The 24,068-nt window shown below is 38.3% G+C and overlaps 1 protein-coding gene across 2 annotated transcripts in view; it reads right to left on the bottom strand.

The window, feature by feature from the left end:
• Positions 1-4,110: 4,110 nt before the first annotated feature.
• Positions 4,111-24,068, bottom strand: part of ZBTB10 (zinc finger and BTB domain containing 10) — a 28,826-nt gene continuing 8,868 nt past the window's right edge. Inside the window, exons 3-6 of one of the 2 annotated variants that reach the window (XM_036264350.1) lie at positions 11,494-11,592; positions 6,414-6,518; positions 5,773-5,945; positions 4,111-5,503 (exon numbers count right to left, since the gene is read on the bottom strand). In XM_036264350.1, the coding sequence (XP_036120243.1) occupies positions 5,198-5,503; positions 5,773-5,945; positions 6,414-6,518; positions 11,494-11,592 (683 nt within the window). In that variant the 3' untranslated portion in view covers positions 4,111-5,197. Of the gene's footprint in view, positions 5,504-5,772; positions 5,946-6,413; positions 6,591-11,493; positions 11,593-24,068 lie in introns of both variants that reach the window. The other variant, XM_036264349.1, reaches the window with a different exon arrangement.

Genomic DNA, 24,068 nt, shown 5'->3' with positions numbered 1-24,068 from the left:
TGAGCCAGGTAGTCTCAATTTGACCTCTTGGGACCATACAGAATGTATCTAATTCTTCTGCCTTGTGACACTTTTCAAGGTTCAGGAAACTGGGCATTATATGCTACCTGGGCACTGACCCCTCCTTTAACTCGCCCTTCTCCAAACCAAATCGTAACTCTCATCCCTGTGATTTCCTGTGTTAACACCACAAAAACCTAAAAATGCTAGTTAAGTATGTTTTCTTCATATTGTTAAAGACTTGAAATTTATATATTTACTTATAACCCATTTGTCTGTTAATATGCAGTAAATATGGGACGAAGTGATTTAACTTTGCTTTTCAACCCATTTCCCAAATTATTCACCAGTGTCAATTACAGGGGAAATACTTTAATGTTTTCTAAAACCTGTAGAGAATCCTTCAAGCCATCCTGATAAAAGACATGCTGACTAGAAATCACTGCTGTTAACTAGAGCAGCTCTCCAAAGCAGTACTAGGAGGTAGTCTAAGTCACTTATGCACTTCATATAAAAACTTACAAACAAAAACCCTTAAAATATTCTGTAATTCAAACGTGTAAACCTTAATTACAAAGATACCTGAATTACACATAAGTCAAAGTTTACAAAGGTGTTCCCCTACCCCAGTTAGTCTAATTTTGTACACATTAAATGCAAAAAAAATCTGAATTAAATGTCAGAGTCAACAAAATGCACAAGCCAGAAGCAGTTTAGTGCTCACAAGTTTATATTTTTAGGTTTGATAAAGATTCTTGTGTATTTTCTAAATACACAGACAAAACAGTTTTGGAAGTTTACATACATGTCTTAGGACACTTATACTAGGTAGGTAAATTACATTAAAATTGGTCTTCGTAAAAGATCTTCCCAAAGAGCTTTTACAAACAGCAGGCAGAAGAAAATGTTTTTATGTTTACAGTGTTTAAATGCTGATTCTCCCATTTCATAATGGCCTCAACCATCCCTCTCCTCAACCCAAAATGTTGTTCTCAATCGCCAGTGTACTCCAAATTTAAGTACCAATGTCTTAAAATTCAGGGCCTACTGTGTGCTTGCCCCAACACAGCTTCAATGATCTAGAACTGCTCAACTTCACTTGAAAGCAGGGATACAGCAGGAACAAAGCTTTCCATTTCCAACCCTAAAGTGACTAAGAAAAATCACCTGTACCATAGTTAAGTTTAAGGATCTGGGTGACTGAACGGCACAAAAACTGGGGTTCTTATCTCGTTCTTCCTTTAGAAATGAAAATGCCACAACCAACCATAGCGTGGGCCACACTGAGGTTGGTGTTACTTGTAGTTGGGTGACAAACAATGGCTGTATCAGGAGGAAAAAGTAGTGAGGATCTCTGAGGGAGAAAGGACTCGACACTCCAGTTCCTAACGTAGCTGTTTTAAAGGGAAAATGTGTCTCCATAGAAGACTCCTTAAGGACCTGAACTTCTACAGAAGCCGTTTGATGAGGCAGCAGTCCAGCCTCCTAAAAAGCGCCTGGGCTTCAGATGAGACCAGTGTGAGGCCAGCTCTGTCACTCCTGGTGGTGTTGCATGAGGCCACTGCAACAGGCGCTGCCTGGAGCCTCTCCTTCTAGAAAGTGGAGACAGTAGCACCTACCTTAGAGGGAACAGATAAAATAAAGCGCAACAGCACGTGTAGGCACTAAAAAATGGTAGCTTTTGGAATCATTATTCAGAAAAATAAACTCTTCATTCTATGTTGACAAAGTCCTAAAAATATAAATAAAGCTTATCAAAGTTTTAAAATTTCTGATTTTTAAAACCCATCTCATCACACTTTCCCCATGATTATACTGCTCCAGTTATTTTCAGGCCTTTTACACTGTATTGTAGTAATAGACGTTTCCAAGCCCTGATCCTTTCATTTCCCGTTTTCTCCCTCCTCCCCGTTTCTTCTTGTTCTCAGAGCTCCTGTCTATTACTGAACCACGGCCAGACAGTGTTCCAAGCTTACTCACTGTCTAGCTCTTCTCATCAGGACGGCTCTACCCAAACCAGCTAGTGTTTCCCCCTAAAATTCAAAGCTACTCATGACTGTTCAGTTCCCCTTCCTGTAATGTTTCTTCTTTTTGCAGCTCTTAATTGCTACGGTACTAGAATTTAGCAAAACATCAAGTGAGTATGAAAAACGAGGGCCAAAACCAATGGCAGCATGGGGACCAGGTGGAGGGAACTGTCTGAGAAGCCTAAGAAACAGTGCATGATCTTGATGTATCTGAGAGGGCCTGTGCTCCAGAGGGAACAGGGAAGAAACAGCTTAACCTTCCCCTCCATTAAAATTAAAAGCTCTAAAATAGTTTTCATTTAAAACATAAGTTACAAGAGAAAAATTCAGCAAACATGTCACACATAATTCTGCCAGGGCTCCAAAGACAAAATTATGATATTCCACTGTTACCTCTGAGACCAATCATAAGTTCTTAGTATTGCAACTTCCTGAAATTGTACTGTAGGTCAGAAAAAGAATATACTTAAAAAAATAGAAACGTCCAGTAGTATACCTTAGTACTAAAACTATTTTTTTTTTAAAAAAAGATCCAGAAGGTAAAGGCAGTCCCTCGAGATCATGGAACAAAATAAGTTAGGCAGTCAGCAAGTAGAAAAGTCTGTCAGTTCTGTTTCTGGTAAAATGCTTACTTAAAGAAGAAACTTTTATATAGGCTGAGGGTAATAGATTCAAGAGTATAAACATTTTTCCTTTGGATTACCTTTCTAAAAGCAAAATTGTAAAGTATCATATTTCCGTTGACTAAAAATATAGCCCAATCTGTCACAACACAACATAAAAGGTAATGGACAATTATAGATTATTTTAAATTAACAGTAACAAGCCATCTACATCAAACCTTATTTCCAGCTAAAACCAAAACAAAAGCACAACAATCCCATAGTGTACCACGTGTGTATTTCAACTCACTGTATGCAATCTAACAAAAATTTGGTCATAATTTACCAGATATACATAAATGATTTAAGTAGTAAAAGAAAATTCAGCTTAAAGAGAGTAAGTTCATACCTTGAGGAAAAAGTAAAGTACATTAAGAATGTAAAGCCAAGTCCAGTTTCTATGCAATAAGTGAACTGCAGTCTAATAAAGCAGATTTAGGTGACTTTCAGATATATATCTCTTCTCTTTAATATATATTTATATATAGACAGATCTACCAATTGTAAACTATGGTTTATTTTAAAGGAGGGGGATAAATGGGATGAAAGAAATCTTTATACTATACTTACATATTCACAATGCAGAACATTTTACGCTTAAAATACTTTTTCATTCATAGTATCTTTGTCCAACTAACATTTACTTTGGACCCCACCAGAACTACATTTTACTCATTTATCTAGAACATTGAGAATAAGATGTACTCTTCAGTCTTAAACAAAAAAATCAAACCAAAACTATTCATGTCGTTTTAGTTATGTAGAAACTATATATAAAGTTTAGATAACGAAATATGCATCTGACCATGTAACTGTACTTTGTATCTTTAATTTATCCCAGCAGAAACATCAATGTCTAACATTTAAGTATCGTTCTACTGAAATCAGAGACAACGAGAAAGCTCGTCTCTTAGAAAAGTGCCGATGTTCTGGCTTTGATCAGATGGAGCACCAAAAGGGTTGTGCCTGTGAAGTGTGCTTTGCAGCTTTCCCACACAACCAGCACAACTTAGTGACCTGATACAAAACAGGAAAATATACCCAATTTCTACTTAAAAGAAAGGTGAAAATATGACACCCCTCACTCTTATCTAATATACAATATGTCCTGATAAATGTTGTGCACATTAATATTAATTACGTGAAATGTTGCTGTGAGTCTTACAATCAGCTAATTCATCTATCAAATAACCTGACTTTTAACACATGACCCCTTGTACCCTGAAGTATTCAATTAAACATAAATTTTAAAGCCTGTCACTATTTTATTTGTAAGACTTTAGCAGATGCTGAATGAAGGTGACTGCTAGAAGGACTGTATATCAAGATGTCGTGACTTTAAGGAATTGAAAAAAATAATTCTCTATCATAATTTTAAAACACTCAATATCCCAGTAAGTATGAAACAAAAGAGAATGCAATTTTTGTGTTAATTTTAATGATAAAAGGGCACAAGAGTAAAAACCTGATATTTCACTTATATTGCATAACAAGTTAACCAAACTGGACATGGAGGATAAATCATAAAACAAATCATTTTACTTATTGTTTCTATGACTCTTTCGATCAGATTTCTGTCTTTTCAAAATAGGACTGAGGTATAGTACACTGGCAAAAATAAAAATAGGCAAACAAGAATAGTGCCAAAGTAACAGATACCCAAAACCGAATACCATATCAGAAAACATCATATAGTAACCATTTATCAGATTAGAGCAGCAAGAGGAAGTGACTTCTAAATCATAATCATTTAGTGGTATTTGTCAACTTCGCCACGGTAACTTTGCAACATCATTCTTCATTTGTGAAGTAGTAAAATTCATGTCAAAAAGGAAGGGGGAATGGAGGAAGTCAGTTAGTTCATTCCAATAAATTACCTCTCCAGTTCTTATAAACATGCCCATCAGCACAAAATTGAGAAATAATACCTAAGACTAGAAGAGACTTGGTTTAACTTATGAAGCAAATCAAATGGAAAATACAGAAAAGTACAACCAATGGGGTTGAAAAGGCCCCTCACTGAAAATCTGTATTAAAAAAAATAAAATTAATAAAAATAAAAATAGAAACAAAACTCTACTAGTACACACTAGCCTGAGTGGTTTGGTGGACAGAGGAATTGGGCCAGCTGTCACTGTATTCTCATAAATGGATTTCTTCATTCATGTTAAACTGGGACGTGAATGTCAGCTCTGTAAGGACAGGTGCTCCATTTTCATAGGACCCAAAGAGTTACTTATATCCTATAAATAAAAAATATTTTTACTTTGATAACTGACTGAAGATGTGGGGACTCCATGTAATCCAACCACAAGGTTGTTTGCTGTACAGTCCTGTGCAAATATAAAAAAATTTTTTGCTATAAGGCTTTGAGACCCTACAGTTTTCACAGCAACATAACTACCATCCAGCATGTACCATATTTTGCAAGCCTTCAAGTTCAACAATTCAAATTGCCGATTCATATTACGTCCAAATGCAGCATCCTTGAGGAGTAGAGCAGACCAGTTAGTCATCCAGAACCATACAAGCATCTCCTGGCTCATCCCATCGCGACGGGTCATGTTGATCTTCTCCATCGTCAGCGAGCTCTTCATCAGCTTCTCCTACCTCGTTCTCCTCATATTCTTCATCCCGAGGGAAATCTGTATCCTGTCCCTGATCTACACCTTCTTGCCCTCCTGGCTGTGATTTATCTGCACAGTCTACACAAACACCGTAGCGTCGAGATCCATGTCTTATTCCAACACTGGCAGCTAGCATGAAGATCTTCTTACACACCATACATTTGTATTTTTTATCCTTTTTATGCACCTAATTGAAGGGGGGAAAAATCCAGTAAGGACAGTATAGACAAAATGCATTTGAACCACTCAAATTACATCATCCATTGAACCGTGAGTGAATACACCCTTGTTTTGCTGTATAAAGTTCAGTATCAGGGCATAAATCATAACCTATGTTTAAAACTATTTAATAATCAATCTTCCTTAAAACTGCAGGTAACAGGGTTAAAATACCTCAAACTTTACTTACATAAACATAGTTTAGCTCAAAGATCAGTTATATTTAAAGTTACTTACCAGGGAATGTCTTTTTACATGTTCTCTTCGAGTAAACAGTTTTCCACAAATATCACAGCTAAAGGATCTGACTCCCGTATGAATGAGCAAATGCCTTTTTAGTGTTCGTCTGTATTTGGCTACATAGGTACAATGAGGGCATTTTAACTTGTTCATGTTTAGAGATGATTCACCTTTGAGAATAAAAAACATGCAAAAAAGCATTATATACAAACAGAAAACTTGCTATCAATAGCCTATTTAGCCCTGGCCAGTTTGGCTCAGCAGTTACAGCATCGGCATGCGGTCCAGAGAGACCCGGGTTCAGTTCCCGCTAAGGGCATGTACCTTGGTTGCAGTTTGTCCCTGGCCCTAGTTGGGGTTGTGTGAGTGGCAACCAGTCGATGTGTCTCTCTCAGATCGATGTTTCTCTCTCTCTCTCTTCCTCCCTGTCTCCCTCCCACTCTGTCTAAAGATAAATGCAAAAATGTCCCCTGGTGAGGATTTTTTAAAAAGAAAATAAAAAAGCTTATCTATCCCTGAGGAACAGGAACTATTATAGGGCTACTACTCTCGATATTTTTTAAAAACTCGATATGTGGAAACTTAATTGTTAAGCGTTATTTAATAATTCTGTAGATGTTTAATTGACTAATACTTGCCATTTTCCCAAGTTTCTTGTTTTGGCCAAGATTCAGGCAACAATCCATACTTGAAGTCGTTTGCAGCACCTGGTAGCAATCCATACTTAAAATCATTTGAAGTACCTGGTAGCAATCCATACTTGAAATCACTTGATGGGCCCGGCATCAGGCCATACTTGAAATCATGTGAAGTACCTAATACAATTGAAAGTGATTGATGTAATAATGATAATGAAGATCTGTCTCTTGTTAGAATCAAACACAATAAATATATTATGAGCACTGTGATAGAAGAGCTTAATATAAAATAGCTAAATAAACTCTACATTTTAGTTTAAAACTGAGATGCCATCATACTTTATTATCCTAATTAGAATATCCTGATCGGCAGGCACCTTAAACAGAAAACAAACTCAGCCCTGGCCGGTTTGGCTCAGCGGTTAGAGCGTCGGCCTGTGGTCCGGAGAGACCCGGGTTCGGTTCCCGCTAAGGGCACGTACTTCGGTTGCAGTTTGTCCCCGGCCCTGGTTGGTCGTGCGGGTGGCAGCCACTCGATGTGTCCCTTCACTTCGATGTTTCTCTCTCTCTCTCTCCCTTCCTCTCTCTCCCTCCCACTCTATCTGTACAAACAATGGAAAAATATCCTCGGGTGAGGATAAAAAAAAACAAAACAGAAAACAAACTCAAGTTTAAAATACAATTCAAACATAGTGAAAAGCCCCTGAAATAAACCTAATACTGTATAATGGTGTGTGGAGGCCACATGAAACCACTCCTTTCAGTACTGTATTTCAAACATATTCAAAACAGACCCTGTCTTAATAGTTGGTATTCCTAACTATTCCATCACTTGAGACTATCACCCCGAAGCCCAGCTGTGGAACTGGACAATCTCCTTTTGTCCTCAAAACATTAACACAGCCTTATTTTAAGACTAACTGATATAGAAAAATGGACTACGAATGAAAAATACAAACACAGGTAAATTGCAAATGTAAAGTTCTTGTATTATTAGACTCTTGCCTGTGGTTTTAGATATACTGGGGCAGGGTAAATTAATGCCCTTTGGGGGTTTCACCCTAAATCCATTCTTAAATGAAAATCAAGAAGGTAGAATCAGAATAGTCGAAGTCCCTAGGGAATTTGTGGCTGCGGATCTTCAGGCTAGCTAAAATAGGAATTATCTCCTCTGGACTTGATTCCATCTAGAATATTCCTCGTATCTGGGAATCCTTTGGTAATGCGAATCCAGAATCTTCCATGGCTACTGCCACCCTAACAACCAACCATCAATTCTTGACTCTGGATTATTTTCAACAGCCATCAACTTATCTGCCTTCCTCGAGTTTTGTTCAGATTCTTTTAAAACTTTCAGTCAGAGCCTGACACTATGCTCAAAAGCCTACAAGGACTATCCACTTCATTCAGCAAAGGCCAAGGACTCCCAATATCCTACAAAGCCTTACCTAACCCAGCCCTTGCTTCCAACCACCCTCTTGGGTACTGTCCCTCTGTGATAAGGTGGCTCCTACCTTCAAGGCTTCAGCCTGGAACACTCTCTTCCAGGCTGTGGACATGGCTCACTCTGCAGCAAGTGATTAATTTTCCTCCCATGCACACCATGGATTTGATAAAAGAATGCTTTCCCCCCAAAAAATTGGCTTCTAAAAATTCATTTCCCTGTATCTATTTGCAGACACACTGCCTCTCTTAAAAATTAAGAACTTAAGACTTCTCCTTTGATGAATACCCAACAATGCAAAAAGCCCTCTCAGGTATTTAAAAATTGTACTTCGTTACTATTAATGTAAATTGTTTTGTACTTGAAAAACCACCCATTAAAAAAAACAGTTAGGAAAGAAAGCCCGCTCCAAAACACCAACAAAACAAAAAGAAGAAAACTCTCTGAATTCATAATTATATAATTTCACTATATGTACTGCTGTTTGTGGGAAAGTTTTCAGCCCTGGCCAGTTTGGCTCAGCGGTTAGAGCGTCGGCCTGCGGTCCAGAGAGACTCGGGTTCGGTTCCCGCTAAGGGCACGTACTTCGGTTGCAGTTTGTCCCTGGCCCTGGTCGGTCGTGCAGGTGGCAGCCACTCGATGTGTCCCTTTCACATGATGTTTCTCTCTCTCCCTCCCACTCTACCTGAACAAAAAAAAATGGAAAAATGTCCTCGGGTGAGGATAAAAAAAAAAAAAAGAAAAGAAAAGAAAGTTTTCAGAACCCTAAAAGGAGGCACCACATCTATGTGTGAGATGGAATAGATCACCTTCACATTTCTAAAATTTGAGCTTTGTGACTCGAAGAGTTCTTGCCCATATCAATGTAAAACAAAGCAAAAAACTCTAAGAGAGCAAGGCCTGTGCCTTGTCTAACCTTTGCATTTTTGTTTTGTTTTGTTTTTAAAATCCTTACCACCCAAGGATATTTTTCCATTTATCTTCAGATAGAGTGGGAGGGAGGGAGGTGGGACACAGAGAGAGAGAGAGAGAAGGAAACAGCGAAACAGCAATGTGAGAGGAACACATCAATTGGTTGCCTCCCACATAACCCCAACCAGGGCAGGGGACCAAGCCACAACTGAGGTGTGTGCCCTTGACAGGAATCAAACCAGTGACTCTTTGGTCTGAGGGCCAACACTCTAACCACTGAGTCAAACCGGCCAAGGCTAACCTATGTATTTCTAATGTCCAAAATATACACTCTTCAGTTATTTGTTGAATAAATGTATCTGGCAAATGCTAATAACATTTACATGGTATTTTTGAATTGCTTAAAATACTTGAAAAATTAGGAAATCATGTTAGATATGCTGATATCCTCAATTAAATATTATTCACTACATAAGGGAATATAACTGCCTAAAACAACAAGGATTGATAATCCAAGAATCAGAATGAAAGATTGTGAATATTTGAAATTCCGTTTTTCTAAATAAGCTACAGTAAAGATGAAATAAGCATTCACGATAATAGGCAAGAGAAGAGACAGCATTCTGAAATTCAAAATAACTCAAATTAAGAAAACCTATCACAAATTTCTGTCATCTTTCCAAATTCTTACAACCAACAGGGGTGTCTTATAGGAACCCTAGAGCAGCTTGAAGAAAGGTACCCTTTTGTAATGCAATCCACTGAAGGACCATGAAGGTCACTGAAGATCTGGCAAAATTGTGTTTACTATTCAATAACACTATTCCATAATGGCAAACTAAGAAGAAAGCAATGTTCTTAAAGTCTAAACAGTAAAATAAAGGGTAGTCTCATCTGCAAAAATTCCAATGAATCCAAGTGTCCCCCTTAAAAAGAAGTGATTTGTCTTTTTGAAAATGTGTATATGCAAATTAAAAACATTACATATAAAATCACATAGCCCAACTGAAACCATCCATTCCTGAAACCAAAAGCAAGGGCAATAATATATTATTACTGTACTCAATGATTCTCTGTACAGTCTTCAAAATTCAACCCATCTCATGTGTAAACTGCTAATGCCAAAACCTTTTTTTGTGAATTCTTTCAACAGTTAGGAGTAACTACCTTAAAGCAGTTTTCTTCAGAGCTGTGGCTTAGTCTTGGTCAGTCTGTACTGTATTCAGAAACCCAACAGCTTTTAATAAGGAGTATCCCTAGTTGTCCCCATCCCCATTGATTTTTAAAAGAATTTCAAAGCTACAGAAGCTGAAACAATGAACATCCACATACCTTTATGTATATTCAACAAAGGTTCGTTTTTCCGCATTTGTTCTATTGTGTGTGTGTGTGTGTATATATATATATATATACATATATATATACACATACACACACATGCCTTTTCTGTGTGTTTGAAAATAAGCTGCACACCCATCGCCTTCACCCCTAAACACAGCATGAATCTTCTAGAATTTTCTCCTACATAACCACAGCACCTTTATCACATTCAAGGAATTTAAAATTGTTCAATGACGGACATTTAACCCACATGACATATTCAAATATCCAGTTGCTACCAAAATACCCCTTTAGTTCTTGTTTGGATCCATGGTGTAATCAAGACTGACAAACAGTGCATCTGTTTGGTCTCCTTCAATCTAGTGGTCTCTCTGCTTATCTTCCGTGGCACTAACCTTTTAGAATCTGGACTAGCTGGTTTGAGTCCATCTGCCTCATTCATTCCCCATGTGATTAGATCTGGGCGAAGTGTTCTGGCAAGAGCACCACCCAGATGAGACTGTGCGCCAGCTCTTGCACTCTGTCAGGAGGTGCGTTGGTTCCGTTTCTCTCACTACTAGTCTAATCACTTGGTCGTGGTAATGTTCATCAGACCTATTTACTGTACAGGTGTCTTTTCCCCTTTGTAACTGGAAGAAGCTGAGACCATGGGAACTTGCCATCAAAACACCCTTCCACTCAGTCATCATGGAAGCCTATCAACAGTGTTATCATCCAGTGGTGATTTTGAATTATTTCCTGTGGGGGCTGCAAATGGTCATTTTACAACTCTTATCCCTCTTCTCTAATTATTAGCTTGGCATTCTTCCGTAAAGAAAGCTTTTTTTCTAATGGACTCATAATGTACTCATGTAATTCTGTGAAATGTTCATGGATTCTATGTCCTCATGTGCAGGGTGCTTCCCCCAAAGTACAGTTGCTATAAATACTGGCTATATCATTTAGAATTAACATTTTTTTCCTATAGCCATCAACAACCATACTATTATTTTATATCAAAGCTAATTCAAATACATTAATCATTCTGATAATTACCATTCTCATTCCATCTATATATTAGCAGGAAGCCACCATAATTACTTTTGATAGTTAAGAGCTTTAAAACATCCACCAAATAAATAAGAAATGCCTATTTATTTGTATGTACCAGGCTTCCAAAATCTATCCTAATCATAGACAGATGAAAGTATTAAAATGTAATACTCTCCGTTAAGAAAAGGAAACTGCAGCAGGTCCTTAATAAACATGAATCACAAACACTTCCCAATCTGCAATCCTCTTAAATGTATTTTTAAATTCCTACTGTACAGGGGGGGCAAAGGATGGGAGAAAATGGGGGACATCTGCAATCAACAATTAAAAAAAAATTACTACTGTGCCTACCAGCATCACCTCCATCCTGACCCAAGCTGGCTTCAGCCAGTAAGTTTGAGTTCACACTCCTATCACAGTCTGGCCCTGAGAGCAGAGCACCGTCCAGATCTGAAAGAGACAGAGAGTAATCTATTATTACAAGCACACCACAGTCACCACCCAACACTACTCCCTTCTGGACCTGTTTCTTGGTACACAGAGAGGCCATCTGCAAGTGTTGACCACCTGCTCAACACAAGGCACAAAAGCATAAGACAGGATTTTCAACCACAAGAATAAGTGCATGCTCAACAGTAAGTACAGTGTACTGGATAGGAATGAGCTTCAGAGCCAGTGTGAACTGGTACTCTAGCTCTATTTGTTATTGGCTACATGAGCAGCTGCCTCAGTTTCCTCATATGCATCCACCTATATCAGATTTGATAGAGAAATTAGGTTAATGCAGGCCAAGTGTTATAATTATGTTGTCTGGCACCCAAAAGATAGCTCCTACTGCTAGTGTTCAGTACTAGATATGTAAAACATTGTTTCTGCACTGGTTCAGAGGTGGAAAAGACCATTTAAAGCTAAAATAGAAAAGGAAGCTATCAAAGAGGTCACTCCCAAGAGTGCATCATAAACTATGGAAAGGATGTGGGGAGGCAGAATAAAAGAAAAGGGCATACTGCCCAGCCGGTGTGGCTCAGTGGTTGAGCATTGACCCATGCATCATGAGGTCGAAGATTCGATTCCCAGTCAGGGCACATGCCCAGACTTTGGGCTTGATCCCCCCCAGCAGGGGGCATGCACGAAGCAGCCGATCAATGTTGATGTTTCTCATGGATGTTTCTCCCTTCCTATCTCTCTGTAATCAATAAAAACAATTTTTAAAAAAAGAAAGAAAAGGACATACTAACATGATGCGTACTTTTGCTTCCAATCTGTAACTCCCTTTAAATCTGTTCCATCACCTCCATTTCTCTACCACTGCCTTCACTTGTGCACTTGTTCTTACAGATTAGTGAGTGAACGACTCAAACAGCTCCTTGGTCTCCTTGCTTCCCAAATACAGTGTTCCCACCACCACTCACTTCCCACATGCTGCCTGACCGATCTCCCTAAAACATAAATCTTTATACATTGCTCCTTTCCCATGGTTAACCACAGCTTTTAAAATGGTCTTCAAACTCTTTAGTTTAGAGTACAAGGTCACGTTCAGGTTCCTGCTTATGAATCTAGAATCACCCATTGGCACTCTTTCAAATGAATTCCATGTTTGTGGAAAGAGTTTTTAAATGCTTTTTATGGACAGTCTCTCCTCTGCCTTCCATTCAAGACTCAACCTTGGTATCACCATCCTGTACTACTCTGGATCCTAAACACTGAAGGTTAAAAAAAAAATCCTTCCTCTTTACATAAGCAGATAATTTATTTTTAAAAGTTTATAGTGGGCAAATAAACTGCGGTATAGACATACAATGGAGACACTACTCAGCAGTGGTTCTAGTGTGTAGTTATCAACCCAAAGCACTCAACAGATCTGACACTTCCTACTAAGAGGCCAGAAGGATACTACTTTCATGGCTGACTGACAGAAGAATAGTTCAGTTGATCTCATTGTGAGCACGAATAGGTCATGTATACCCCTGTAGGCTTCAGTAAGGAATTGGGCCTTTTTTCCTAAGAGCAGTAAAAGGATTTTAAACAGTGTTAATCTCATTTGTCTTTTAAACAAAACTATTCCTGGTGTTGTAGGAATGAGTTAAAGGAGGGCAAGAGGAGATAAAAGGAGGCAGGTTAGAAAGCTAATACTTCAGGTGGGAACTGGTGGTGGCCATGGCTTGCCTAAATGGCCATGGAAAATAGACAAAAGTGGATGAATTTGAGAAAGTTTGTGGGGCAAAGTGGAGCAGGCTTGGTGACAGAATGGGTGTTGGGGCAGGAGCGAGGGTAATGGGTGAGCTTCTGGCCTATTAATAACGGCAGGAGGGAACTCTAGAAGAGAACCAGTTAGTTCTGGAGGGAATAGGAGGTATAAGAAGTCTAGTTATGAACTTACTGAGGTTTAATGACATGTATGGGTGGCAATGGTGGGTTAAAAGGTGAGCTCTAGATACTTCCTGGAACCAGCTCTGCCACTTCCCGGCTGTGACAATTACTTCTGCTTCTGTGACTGACAATCACTACACTGGTCCCTAGTGTAGTCCCCTAAACCAGCAGCAGTGTTATCTGGAAACTTGCTAGAAAAGTCAATTTTCAGGCCCCATTTCAGCCCTATTCAGATGCTCTGCAGGTGGAGCCCAGCAATCTGGATTTTAATAAGCCCTCTAGGTGATTCTGATGCTTACTGTCTTTTTATGAAAATGGGGGAAATACCAGGCAAAGAGCTAAGCACTTTTCATTTAATATTACTGAGATAAATGAAAAGTGTTTATTAGCTCTTTGCCTGGTATATATCAACACTCAAAATTTTAATTTTTTCTTCCAAATGGAGAAATTTAGTACCAAAGGCTCTAGATTTGATGCTTGAACTGGGTACAAAAATGTTTAAGTTGTTAGATTATGTAGTAAATTAAGCCATGGGAGTATACAGATGAGACCATGAAGGAAAGACCAGCATACTGATGAATCCCAGCATTTAATAAGCTACAAAGGGACAATGCTGTCAAGAATTCAAAATGAGGCCTGAAATATGTATTAATCCAAGACTACTGAGCACCCAGGTGGATGGGTGGGGCAAGCAGAAAGAGAATTAGTAGACACAATATAGATAATTTGAGAAATTTGGCTGTAAAAGGGAAGAGTGACAAACATTTAAATGCTGAAAGGAAGCAGCCACTACAAAAGGGAGAAGTTAAAGTTATTGAAGAAATACCACAAAAAGAAATGGTCGGATTTCTAAGGTTCCCAGGGAGTCTGTCTGGGTAACTTAAGAGAGACAGCCAAGACCATCTGAAGAGAGGTGTTTGAAGATGGGCACTTAGGACACTCCAGTAGACTGGTTCTTATTTCCTCTTTTGGGTAGAACTCGAGGGTGCCACCTAAAGAAATGGGCTGGAAGTCAAGAGGAAGACCAAGAAGTTCATAGATAGTAAGCAGACACAAACTCCTGTACCTATTCTTTCAGAGCAAGGACACTACTTGGGGCTTATTTTAGCAGTACTTATCAAAATGCATGACAAATAAAAAGCTTTTCAACAACTGAAATTCTGGCTTAAATACTCTGCCCATTGCAACCTGTATTACTAGTTTAGTTTTAATTAATAGTGTTTGAAGAATAATTTCTGTTTTCTGCTGGTACAATCACACTAAAACACATCTATAAACTGAAAATAACTAACTGAAATTCAGTAGCTCTGTTTTCCTATGAAAAGTTAATTAATTATATTTTGAAAATCAAAAATAAAACTCAAATCATTCCAAACAATTTTACTAGCTTTCTCAATATCTTTTCAAAACAGTCACTATAAAGTGTAGTCTGTTCAGAGGGCACTTCTTCAAATTCTCCCACATGGGTTTGTAAATACAGGGTGTTTCTATTCATGTAACATTCTATAGTGATCTGTGGAAGGCTTTTCTCTGCTGGTTCTTAAAATAGACATTTCCTGTCTCCTACCCTGTCTCAAAAGTACTGGAATTTGTAATCTTTAATCCTACATGGACACTGGGTACAGAACACTGCACCCCAAGATGGCTAATGTACACTTCCTGTGCACAGTATTTCCTCTCCAAATAAATTCATACCCACACTACAGGCACTCTCTTTTGAGATGTACCAACTACTTGGTTCTTGATATCATAAACGAAGGTTGACAAAAGCTCTCATAAAGAGCATGCTTCATTCAGGAATCAATACCTCATATCATTTCTGTACCTTACTGACACCAGCTAAACTGCCTAGCAACTCATTTTTCAGCAGTTTTGTTGATGTGAGTGGGAGAAACCAGGCAACCAACTACTCACTCCCTTGACACAGGAATGAATCTGCTTCGCTAGGAAGCAAAAGCAGTGACTCTTGCTTACCATCTTTTTCTCTAATAAGATTAAAAATAAACTGTAACATACTTGCTTTTTTAATATTCATAACTTTGTTATGGAAATCTTTCACTTTGTTTAAACTTAGCAAAAAGGGCTAAGATCTCTCTACAAATGACAGACCTTTTTGGAGGACTATTAAAAAGTTAGTTTCACAAGATAACAGCTCTTTCTGAATGGTAGAGGGTATTATGTGTGCTGTGTAATATCATTAAAATCATCAGAGCTAAATAAGTTTTGTATAATTTCCTCTATTTTTACAAATGTTTTTCTCCCATGAACAGGTAATAGCAGACCCCTCCTCAAAAGAAGACACAAAGAACAGATTTTATGCACCAAGCAGTAAGTCTTTTTGTACATGCTTTCTCATTCAAACTTTACATGTGTATGTAGTAATAGTAAGAATGTTCTTATCCTCCCTGTACAAGTGAATTAAGGTAAGCTGGAGGCAGACTGCTGTCCTGCTTGTTAACTGTATCCCCAGTACTGTGGTATGAGCACCAAACTTGGGACCTGGCAAAAAGCCGACCAGCAAAATGAAGGGTTCAATCTGCAATGATGGACATGAACATGCAGAAGAAATCCATTTTAAACTCATGTTCCTAGTGATACTTGATATTTTCTGCTAAAAGAGTAAAAACAAACCTCACCTACATTCTGCTAACCCTGCATTTCACTTTATTAACTTTCCCTTTATCTAACACAACCATTTCAAAATCTAAGTAGACCTTAGATTTCAGCTATTGTTGTTCTTCACAGTAATACATTTTTGTCTATCTTTAAGGCAACCTCCTTCTTAGAATTCATTTTTTTAATATAATTCTGATTGACCATGTATTGCATTTTTAAAACATGACCATCTTGTTCATAGGCTTTTAAAAAAATCTGATTAATAAGCAATGGAAATACAGTGTTTTTATAAACAGGTACAGATTATTTTACTTCCTTCACTGTGATCAAGGTTTTGCTGTTCAGTGGAGTAAACTCAGTTGCGGTGATTATATAAAGCAACCCTGGGTTCCTATAGCAGCCCAGAGACTCACCCAGATACCTTCCGACTCTTAGACTAGGCTCTGCTATTTCTTTGCATTGCTCAAGGCTGTTATTTGCCATGAAGGGACCTTAAGAGGGCTCCCCCAGGTCACTCCCCACTCCATGAACACCACCCTGCAAATGTTTTTGTGTTAAAGGCAAACGTAAACAAATTGAATCTCTAGTTAAAACCTCTCATTGTTTCAGAGTCTATAAAGCACAATTCACAATGTATTACCATGTCCAACAGAGAATCAGTCTGGCCCTAATCTATCCACCCATCCTCATCTCCCTGCTACAGCCCTTTTTCTTTTTCTTCTTTTACCCACTATTCCAACTTCTTGCCACCTTGCAGTGGGTGAATGTCTTCCTCCCCCTCCTGGCAAACTCCAAGATACAAGAGCCAACCCTAGTGCTGCCTCTCCAGTAAGCTTTCCACATGCTTCTTAGTGAACATTGATCACACTGCACTGAGCACCTCGGCCATCCTATTATGAACAAGTATTCAGTCTCACATCAAAATCACCTGGTATGTTGGCTAGTTTCTTGGGGTTTTAAATAAAAATCATTACCAAATTCCATTTATTTTATTTTATTTTCCTTGTTGATTTTAGAGACAGGGAGAGGGAGACAGAAATATCAATGAGAGAGAACGTCAACTGGCCGCCTCCTGCATGCCTCCACTGGGGATTGGGCCCACAACCTGAGCATGTGCCCTGACTGGGAACTGAACCGGCAACCTCTTGGTGCATGGGTCGATGCTCAACCACTGAGCTACACCAGCTGGGCACCAAATTCCCTCTTATACTATGATGTAAAAAGCTACTTTGGAGTCCCCAAAACATAATACTTGGTTATAAAATAACTTTTCTGGACAGTAAAGTTTTGAAAATTTAAAATGATCTGGTACCCAGAATATTAAAGCTGTGTCAGAAATTAAACACTGTGTCATAGAAACTCAGGGTTTGACATTTTAGGGGTTTAGAAAACTTAGTGCCCTCAGCAGGTGGAAATCACAAAGATGCTTTTCTAAATGGTCCACACAAGCTCCATCAGCACCAGCTCTAATCTGGCCACACAGTCTAGTCCCTCAGGGACCCTTACTCGGGTTAGTACAGCCATCTCTAGGATCAAACAAATCTGGCAGATAGGGAAGGAAAATGGAACACAGGTAGAGAGGAAAAGTAAAAAAGGAGAAAGAGATGGCAGAATATTATTACTATTATATGATAGCCTGCTAGCATTCTTTTAAGGTTAAATATTGAAGATTCTTAGGTAGTAGTATATTTTATAGCCCATTATCTACTGGCAGACATTTACTTTTTTAAATGAGGCCCTGGCTGGGTGGATCAGTTGGTTGGAGCGTTGTCCCTTACACCAAAAGGTTGCAGGTCTGATTCCTGGTCAGGGTACATACCTAGGTGTGGGTTTAATCCCTGGTTGAGGCGCATATGGGAGGCAACCAATCGATGTTCCCCTCTCTCAAATACTCACAAAAAAAAATTTTTTTTTTTAAAAATGAACACCAGGCCTTCAAACTATTTAAAACTCGTTTATAACAGTTTCTAAAAAAAAAAAAAAAAAAATTACTTAACATCATCACTTGTAGCTCATCCTATATAATATACTCAACCAAAGGATGCCAGAAAGGTGGGGAAGAACATTTGGACTCCTTAAACGAAGAAAACTAGCCCAAGATCCAGGCCCATAATCTGTTACCTGATACGCTTGAGGTGAGATGAAGAATGTAGGAACTGTAGGTTTTAGAAAAGTTAATAAACTACAACACTCCCAGTGAGGTCTGTGGTAGCATCCTGTAATCAAAACAGTATTTCTGCAACAGGACATATAAATATTCACATTAAAGGAAATAAGTAAAGAATATCAATAGCTGGGTTTTGCTGCCAAATGAGTATCAGGTTTTGTTACCAAAATGATTAAGAAAAGGCTTTGGGTAGTTTTTACAGTTTTAAGATTTCAGAATTATGACATTTTCCTTCCTTCCTTCCCATTACAGACATTATGTGGGATACACTCAGGGCTAGTTAAGTGGCAAAACTGAGTCCAAAGCCCAAGCTCCATGGTTTTAAAACATATTTTAAATAGTTCATAAAAGTAAACTTATATGGCATGGTTAAAATATTAGAAGCATAAAAATCAGATGACCATTTTTAAAAACTGTAATAATGTTTAACAATTTTAAAAAACATGATTATTTAGAAAGCATTTTAAGATTCTGCAACATGGGTGTCAATGGGGTAAAAAAAATCTGTAACAAAAATAAAATTTAAAAAAAATGTGAAAAAAATAAAATTTGGAAATAGAAAAAAAAAAAAGATTCTGCAACATATGAAACTAATGCCAAATATCAACTACCACCCCAAACATAGCAGGGCAGAAGTGCTGGTTAGCAGTTAACTAATTAAAGAATTTACTCTAATCAAAAGAAAGAATTCATTTCACACATGTGCCACATTAGGATAACTTAAAGATACTGAGTTTGAGCATTCTTCTCTCAAAAAACTGTTTACTAAATACTCACATTATGCTTTTTAGCCAAAAGGCAATTATAAAAATTGAAAATGTAAAGCTTAAACTGATTCAACTCTACTTGTAAGGATTAATAAAAATTTACAAATGCTGTATAGCTGTTTTCCCATCAGAAGTACAAATGAGAGGAAGGAGCTTTTAGATGAATTATATATCCCTTGACCAAATTAAGACCACCATGCCCCTGAGAGTTTTTGTACAGCATTAAGAAAAATTCAGTCATCAGTAAAGGATTCTATCTGCTTTTATTAAAGATAAAAATCCATTACATCACCTACTGCTACATTACCAAAGAATGCTCTTGAGGACACTGGCCGTCATACCGGCTGGTGTCAGCTCAACAAAACTGCACTGGAGAGAGTCCTTTATGAATTCAGTGCTGGCCAAGTCCTGCAGAACTGCTGTTCCCCCTTTGAACTCGAGAATTTTAGGGCAGTGGAACTACTATTCTTTTTGATATTACAACAGTAGATACTGATGTTAGGCATTTGTCAAAACCCACAGACCTCTGAAACACAGAGAGACCTTTAATGGAAACTGGGGACAATATGTTCATACTAACTCATCAATACTAGTTCATGAAATGTACCACAACTGGGTGCAAGGGAAGGGAGGCATATAGGAACTCTACTTTATCTGCTCAATTTTTCTGTAAATCTCAAAATTATTCTAAACAAATTCTAGTAAGTTAAAAAAAAAAAAAAAAAAAAAAAACCTGCTTAGTACAGATACACCTCGTTTTATTGTGCTTCACAGACGCTGCATTTTTTTATAAACTGAAGGCAGGAACCTCCACCAGCAAAAAATTACAATTTGCTTTTCTGAGATATTCTGTAACCCAACCCACAATATCTCCAAGGTGTGCCTGTAACTTAAGCCAATTAAAAGCTTAATTAGGGCAACCATATTAACACACCCTTGACTAGCACACTTAAATTTTATTTGCATTTTGCTAATTTGTTTCTTGTGAGTCATTTCATAATCTTCATTCAATGTATGCTAAGTAAAATGGGCATACTATACATGCAGAGTAGTTATTTACAATAGGTTCAACTTGCCAGTGTGACTAGTATCAATATAAAATCTAGATTTCAGAAAAACATGTTTCATGAGTCAGGTGCATCAAAAGCCCCCAAATGGTATTCACATCTGATTTGTGCCAATGATAATTAACACATGAATACACTTTGAAAAAAATTTAGGCATAAGTTATTCCTATAATTTAAATTATTTTATTTTTATTTACTATTATTTGCCTGAAATTTGTTTTCTGGTTATAAGTCAGCAAAACAAGGGTTTGAAATTTTTACATTATCAGCTCAACTGACGCTTTTTCCTGTTTTATTACCCAGAATTTAGTTTTAAATGTTGGTTTTAATTATCCTATAAAACAATAAAAATGACAAGTTTCTAACCTTTCCTATCTACTCTCAAGTATCCTCAAACATCAAATGATTCAAAGAAAATCTCAGTAGTGAGTCGAATAACAGATATGCTAGCCAAAGATTGAAAATACCATCTGAAAAAAATCCCTGATATTTGTGGATATACTTTTTTTTTAATCCTCACCCCAGGACATTTTTCATTTTTTTTCTTCAGACAGAGTGGGAGGGAGGGAGGGAAAGAGAGAAAGACACATTGACTGGTTGCCTCCCACAGGAGGTCAACCAGGCTGGGGACTGAACCGCAACTGAGGCACGCGCCCTTGACCAGAATCAAACCCTTGACTCATTGGTCCACAGGCCTCTAGAATGGCTGAGCCAAACAGGCCAGGGTATTATCTTCTTATCTCAATATCTTATAACATTTCTTTGAGGCATCCAAGCACTACATTATGTGGCAAAAAGACATTTAGAACTGTGGTTTATAAACTATAGCTTAAGAATCTGGGGACATCACTTTTTCTACAAGGGATCCAGAAATCCAAATATGCCAAGCACTGCTTGGAGACTAAGTAAAGAATTCACAACTCTCCAGACATTTAGGTATAGGACCTAATATTCAATTGAAAGCGTTTATTTCACTGAAAACTCACTATTTCCGCAATAAACTGAAAGGAAAGTAGTATAATCAATGATGGGTTCGGTTCATAAAGATGTCTGAAGTTCTAAAAGGGACTCATTTTTTAAAAGACCAGTCTACTAGACAGTCTTAACAAACATGAAACCTGCCTCTCTTATCTGCTAGCTGAATGACCTTGAGAAGCCCTCCCCTTGGTAAACACAGACCCACTGTGTCCTGCACTGGTCAGAACTTGCCTGAAGAATTGTAGTCAAGTCTTTTCACCTATCTCCAGGTGAAACAAGCCATGTCATGTCTATCACTTAAGAAGCCACAAGGTGGGAGGTATAGCACTTAGCCTAGAAGACTTCATGAAAAATTTTTAAGTGCCTAATATCTGAAGGGTTATCAGGTTGATTAGAGATTACACTCAGATTAAACTACCCAAGATGGCAGAACATTATGGTGTTGTTCCCATCATGCTATTAAACAATCCATGCCACAGAATTAGGAATTTAAAGCAAAGCAAATTTTGGCTCAATATAAAATAACTTCCTAATAATCATAGTCATTCTATATTGGAATAGGCTGCTTAAAAAGTATTCTATCCCAGCCGGTGTGGCTCATTGGCTGAGCTTCAACCCATGCACCAACAGGTCACCAGTTCCATTCCGGCTCAGTGCACATGCTCAGGTTGTGGGCCAAATCCCCAGAGAAGGACATGTGGGAGGCGGCCAGTCGATGTTCTCTCTCATCAATGTTACTCTCTCCCTTTACCTTCCTCTCTAAAATCAATAAAGAAAAATTTTTTTTAAAAAAAGTAGTCGCCCTGGCTGGTTTGGCTCAGCGGTTAGAGCATTGGCCTGCGGTACAGAGAGACCCGGGTTCGGTTCCCGCTAAGGGCGCATTCCTCGGTTGCAGTTTGTCCCCGGCCCTGGTCGGTCATGCGGGTGGCGGCCACTCGATGTGTCCCTTTCACGTCGATGTTTCTCTCTCTCTCTCTTCCTCTCTCTCCCTCCCACTCTATCTGAACAAAAAATGGGAAAATGTCCTTGGGTGAGGATAGATAGATAGGTAGATAGATTGACTACTTATTTATTTATCTATCTATCTATGTTCTTATTAGATAAATAAATAAGTAGTCAAACAGAAAGTCAGGCTGAAATTATAAGACCATCGTATCCAGAATTTGGTGGAAAGTACACTGCACTGGAAAACTGATTTTAAATAACCTCAACAATCTTCCAACATTAAGGGAGGATTAAAATGACCATGCTAATTGTTTTATTTTTATATGCCATATATGAAATATGAGAAGACTGAGGGCAAGAGTTAACTTAATTTGATCATGGTCACTTAGTGGGTAAATAGATGAGCTCATTTTCAAATCTTGAATCTACCTGGGCTTTTTCTTCTCTCAGTGGATCTCAACCTTGGCTACCACTATAATCACCTGTATACCTTATAAAAATCCCACCAACCAGGCCACATCCCAGACCACTTAAATCGAGCCCCTAATGGAGAGACCCAAGACAGTTCTGAGTGATGCCAACATACAGGCATGGTTAACACCCACTGCTCTATACCAAGAGCTGGCACACGTCTATGTTCATTTGTTTCCATACTGTTTATGACTGCTTTCATGCGATAATGGCAGAGTTAAGTAACTGACCTCATGACCAGCAAAGGCAAAAATATTTACTACTGTTTGGCCCTTTACAGTGAAAATTTGCCAACCCCTCGCTCTTTATCAATACTCTTATGAGACCCATTTCCTACCACTAAATGAAGTGGGATTTAGAGGCACTAAAAAATTGTAGCGCACATTGCTGATAGAACCAAATTTGTGAGCTAAGCAATGTTCAGATACCAACTTCAATTGTAAGATTAAAAATAAATTAAAAGTATATTTGCTAAAAATTAATACATGCTTGTATCAATACAACCTTAGCTAGAGATGCTTGCTAAGATAACCAGTAGTGATAATCTTTTTTTAAAAAGTAGAAATTGTGGGGCAATATCAGTGCTTTCCTTTTCTTTGGATCATTCCAATTTTACGTGGAATTAATTTTAAGAATGAGTCTACCTTTGATTAGTTTTGCCAATCAGCTACCACCCAGGAAATCTGCTTCTTTAAATTGTGCATGTACAGTAATGTATTTAGAAAAACACTATAGCCCGGCCAGTGCGGTTCAGTGCATCTGAGTGTTGCACCATGGACTGAGGGGTCCCAGTTCGATTCCCTGTCAAGGCACATGCCTGGGTTGCAGGCCTGATCCCCAGTGGGGGGCGTGCGGAGGCAGTCAATGTTTTTCTCTCATGTTAATGTTTCTCTCTCTCCCTTCCTCTTTCTGCAAAAAAAAAGGGAAAAAAAACCACTATAATGGTTCCCACCATACTATTAAACAATCCGTGCCACAGAAAAACAATGTAACTCTACTTTTTGTTGTAGTTAATACTTAACTGAGGATATTTTTTTCCACTGATGTTTTAGAGTGGAAGGGAAGAAGGAAGGGGTGAGAGGAGGAGAGAGACAGAGAGGGAGGGAAGCGAGGGAGGGAGGGAGAGGGAGAGGGAGAGAGAGAGAGAGAGAGAAAGATGGATGTGAGAGAGACACATTGATTGCCTGCCTCCTACTGCTCCCCTACTGGGCTGGGGATTGAACCTGCAACCCAGGTATGTGCCCTTGACCTGGAATCAAACCAGCAATTCTTCTGTGTGTGGACCGACACTCAAACCACTGAGCCATATGGGCCAGGGCATAACTCTACATTTTGACCACAGCTTCAAGGTCTTCCACATTAAAAAAAATTTAAGCCAAAATGAAGTGCTGCTACTTGAGAGAAACTGCCTATGAAGTTTTTATAGCTAAAGACTTATGTTGATAAGTATGATGGAGAAGAGCAGCAAAACAGTGTTTATTATATTCGCCTACGGATTTTCAAACAACTAAAATATCTACCGACGAAAACTAAATCCAAACCTAA

This window comes from Molossus molossus, unplaced genomic scaffold (assembly GCF_014108415.1).
Source record: "Molossus molossus isolate mMolMol1 unplaced genomic scaffold, mMolMol1.p scaffold_m16_p_16, whole genome shotgun sequence".
Taxonomy (NCBI): Eukaryota; Metazoa; Chordata; class Mammalia; order Chiroptera; family Molossidae; genus Molossus; species Molossus molossus.
Note: the sequence above shows the minus strand (reverse complement) of the source record. Positions and strands in the feature narration are given on the sequence as shown.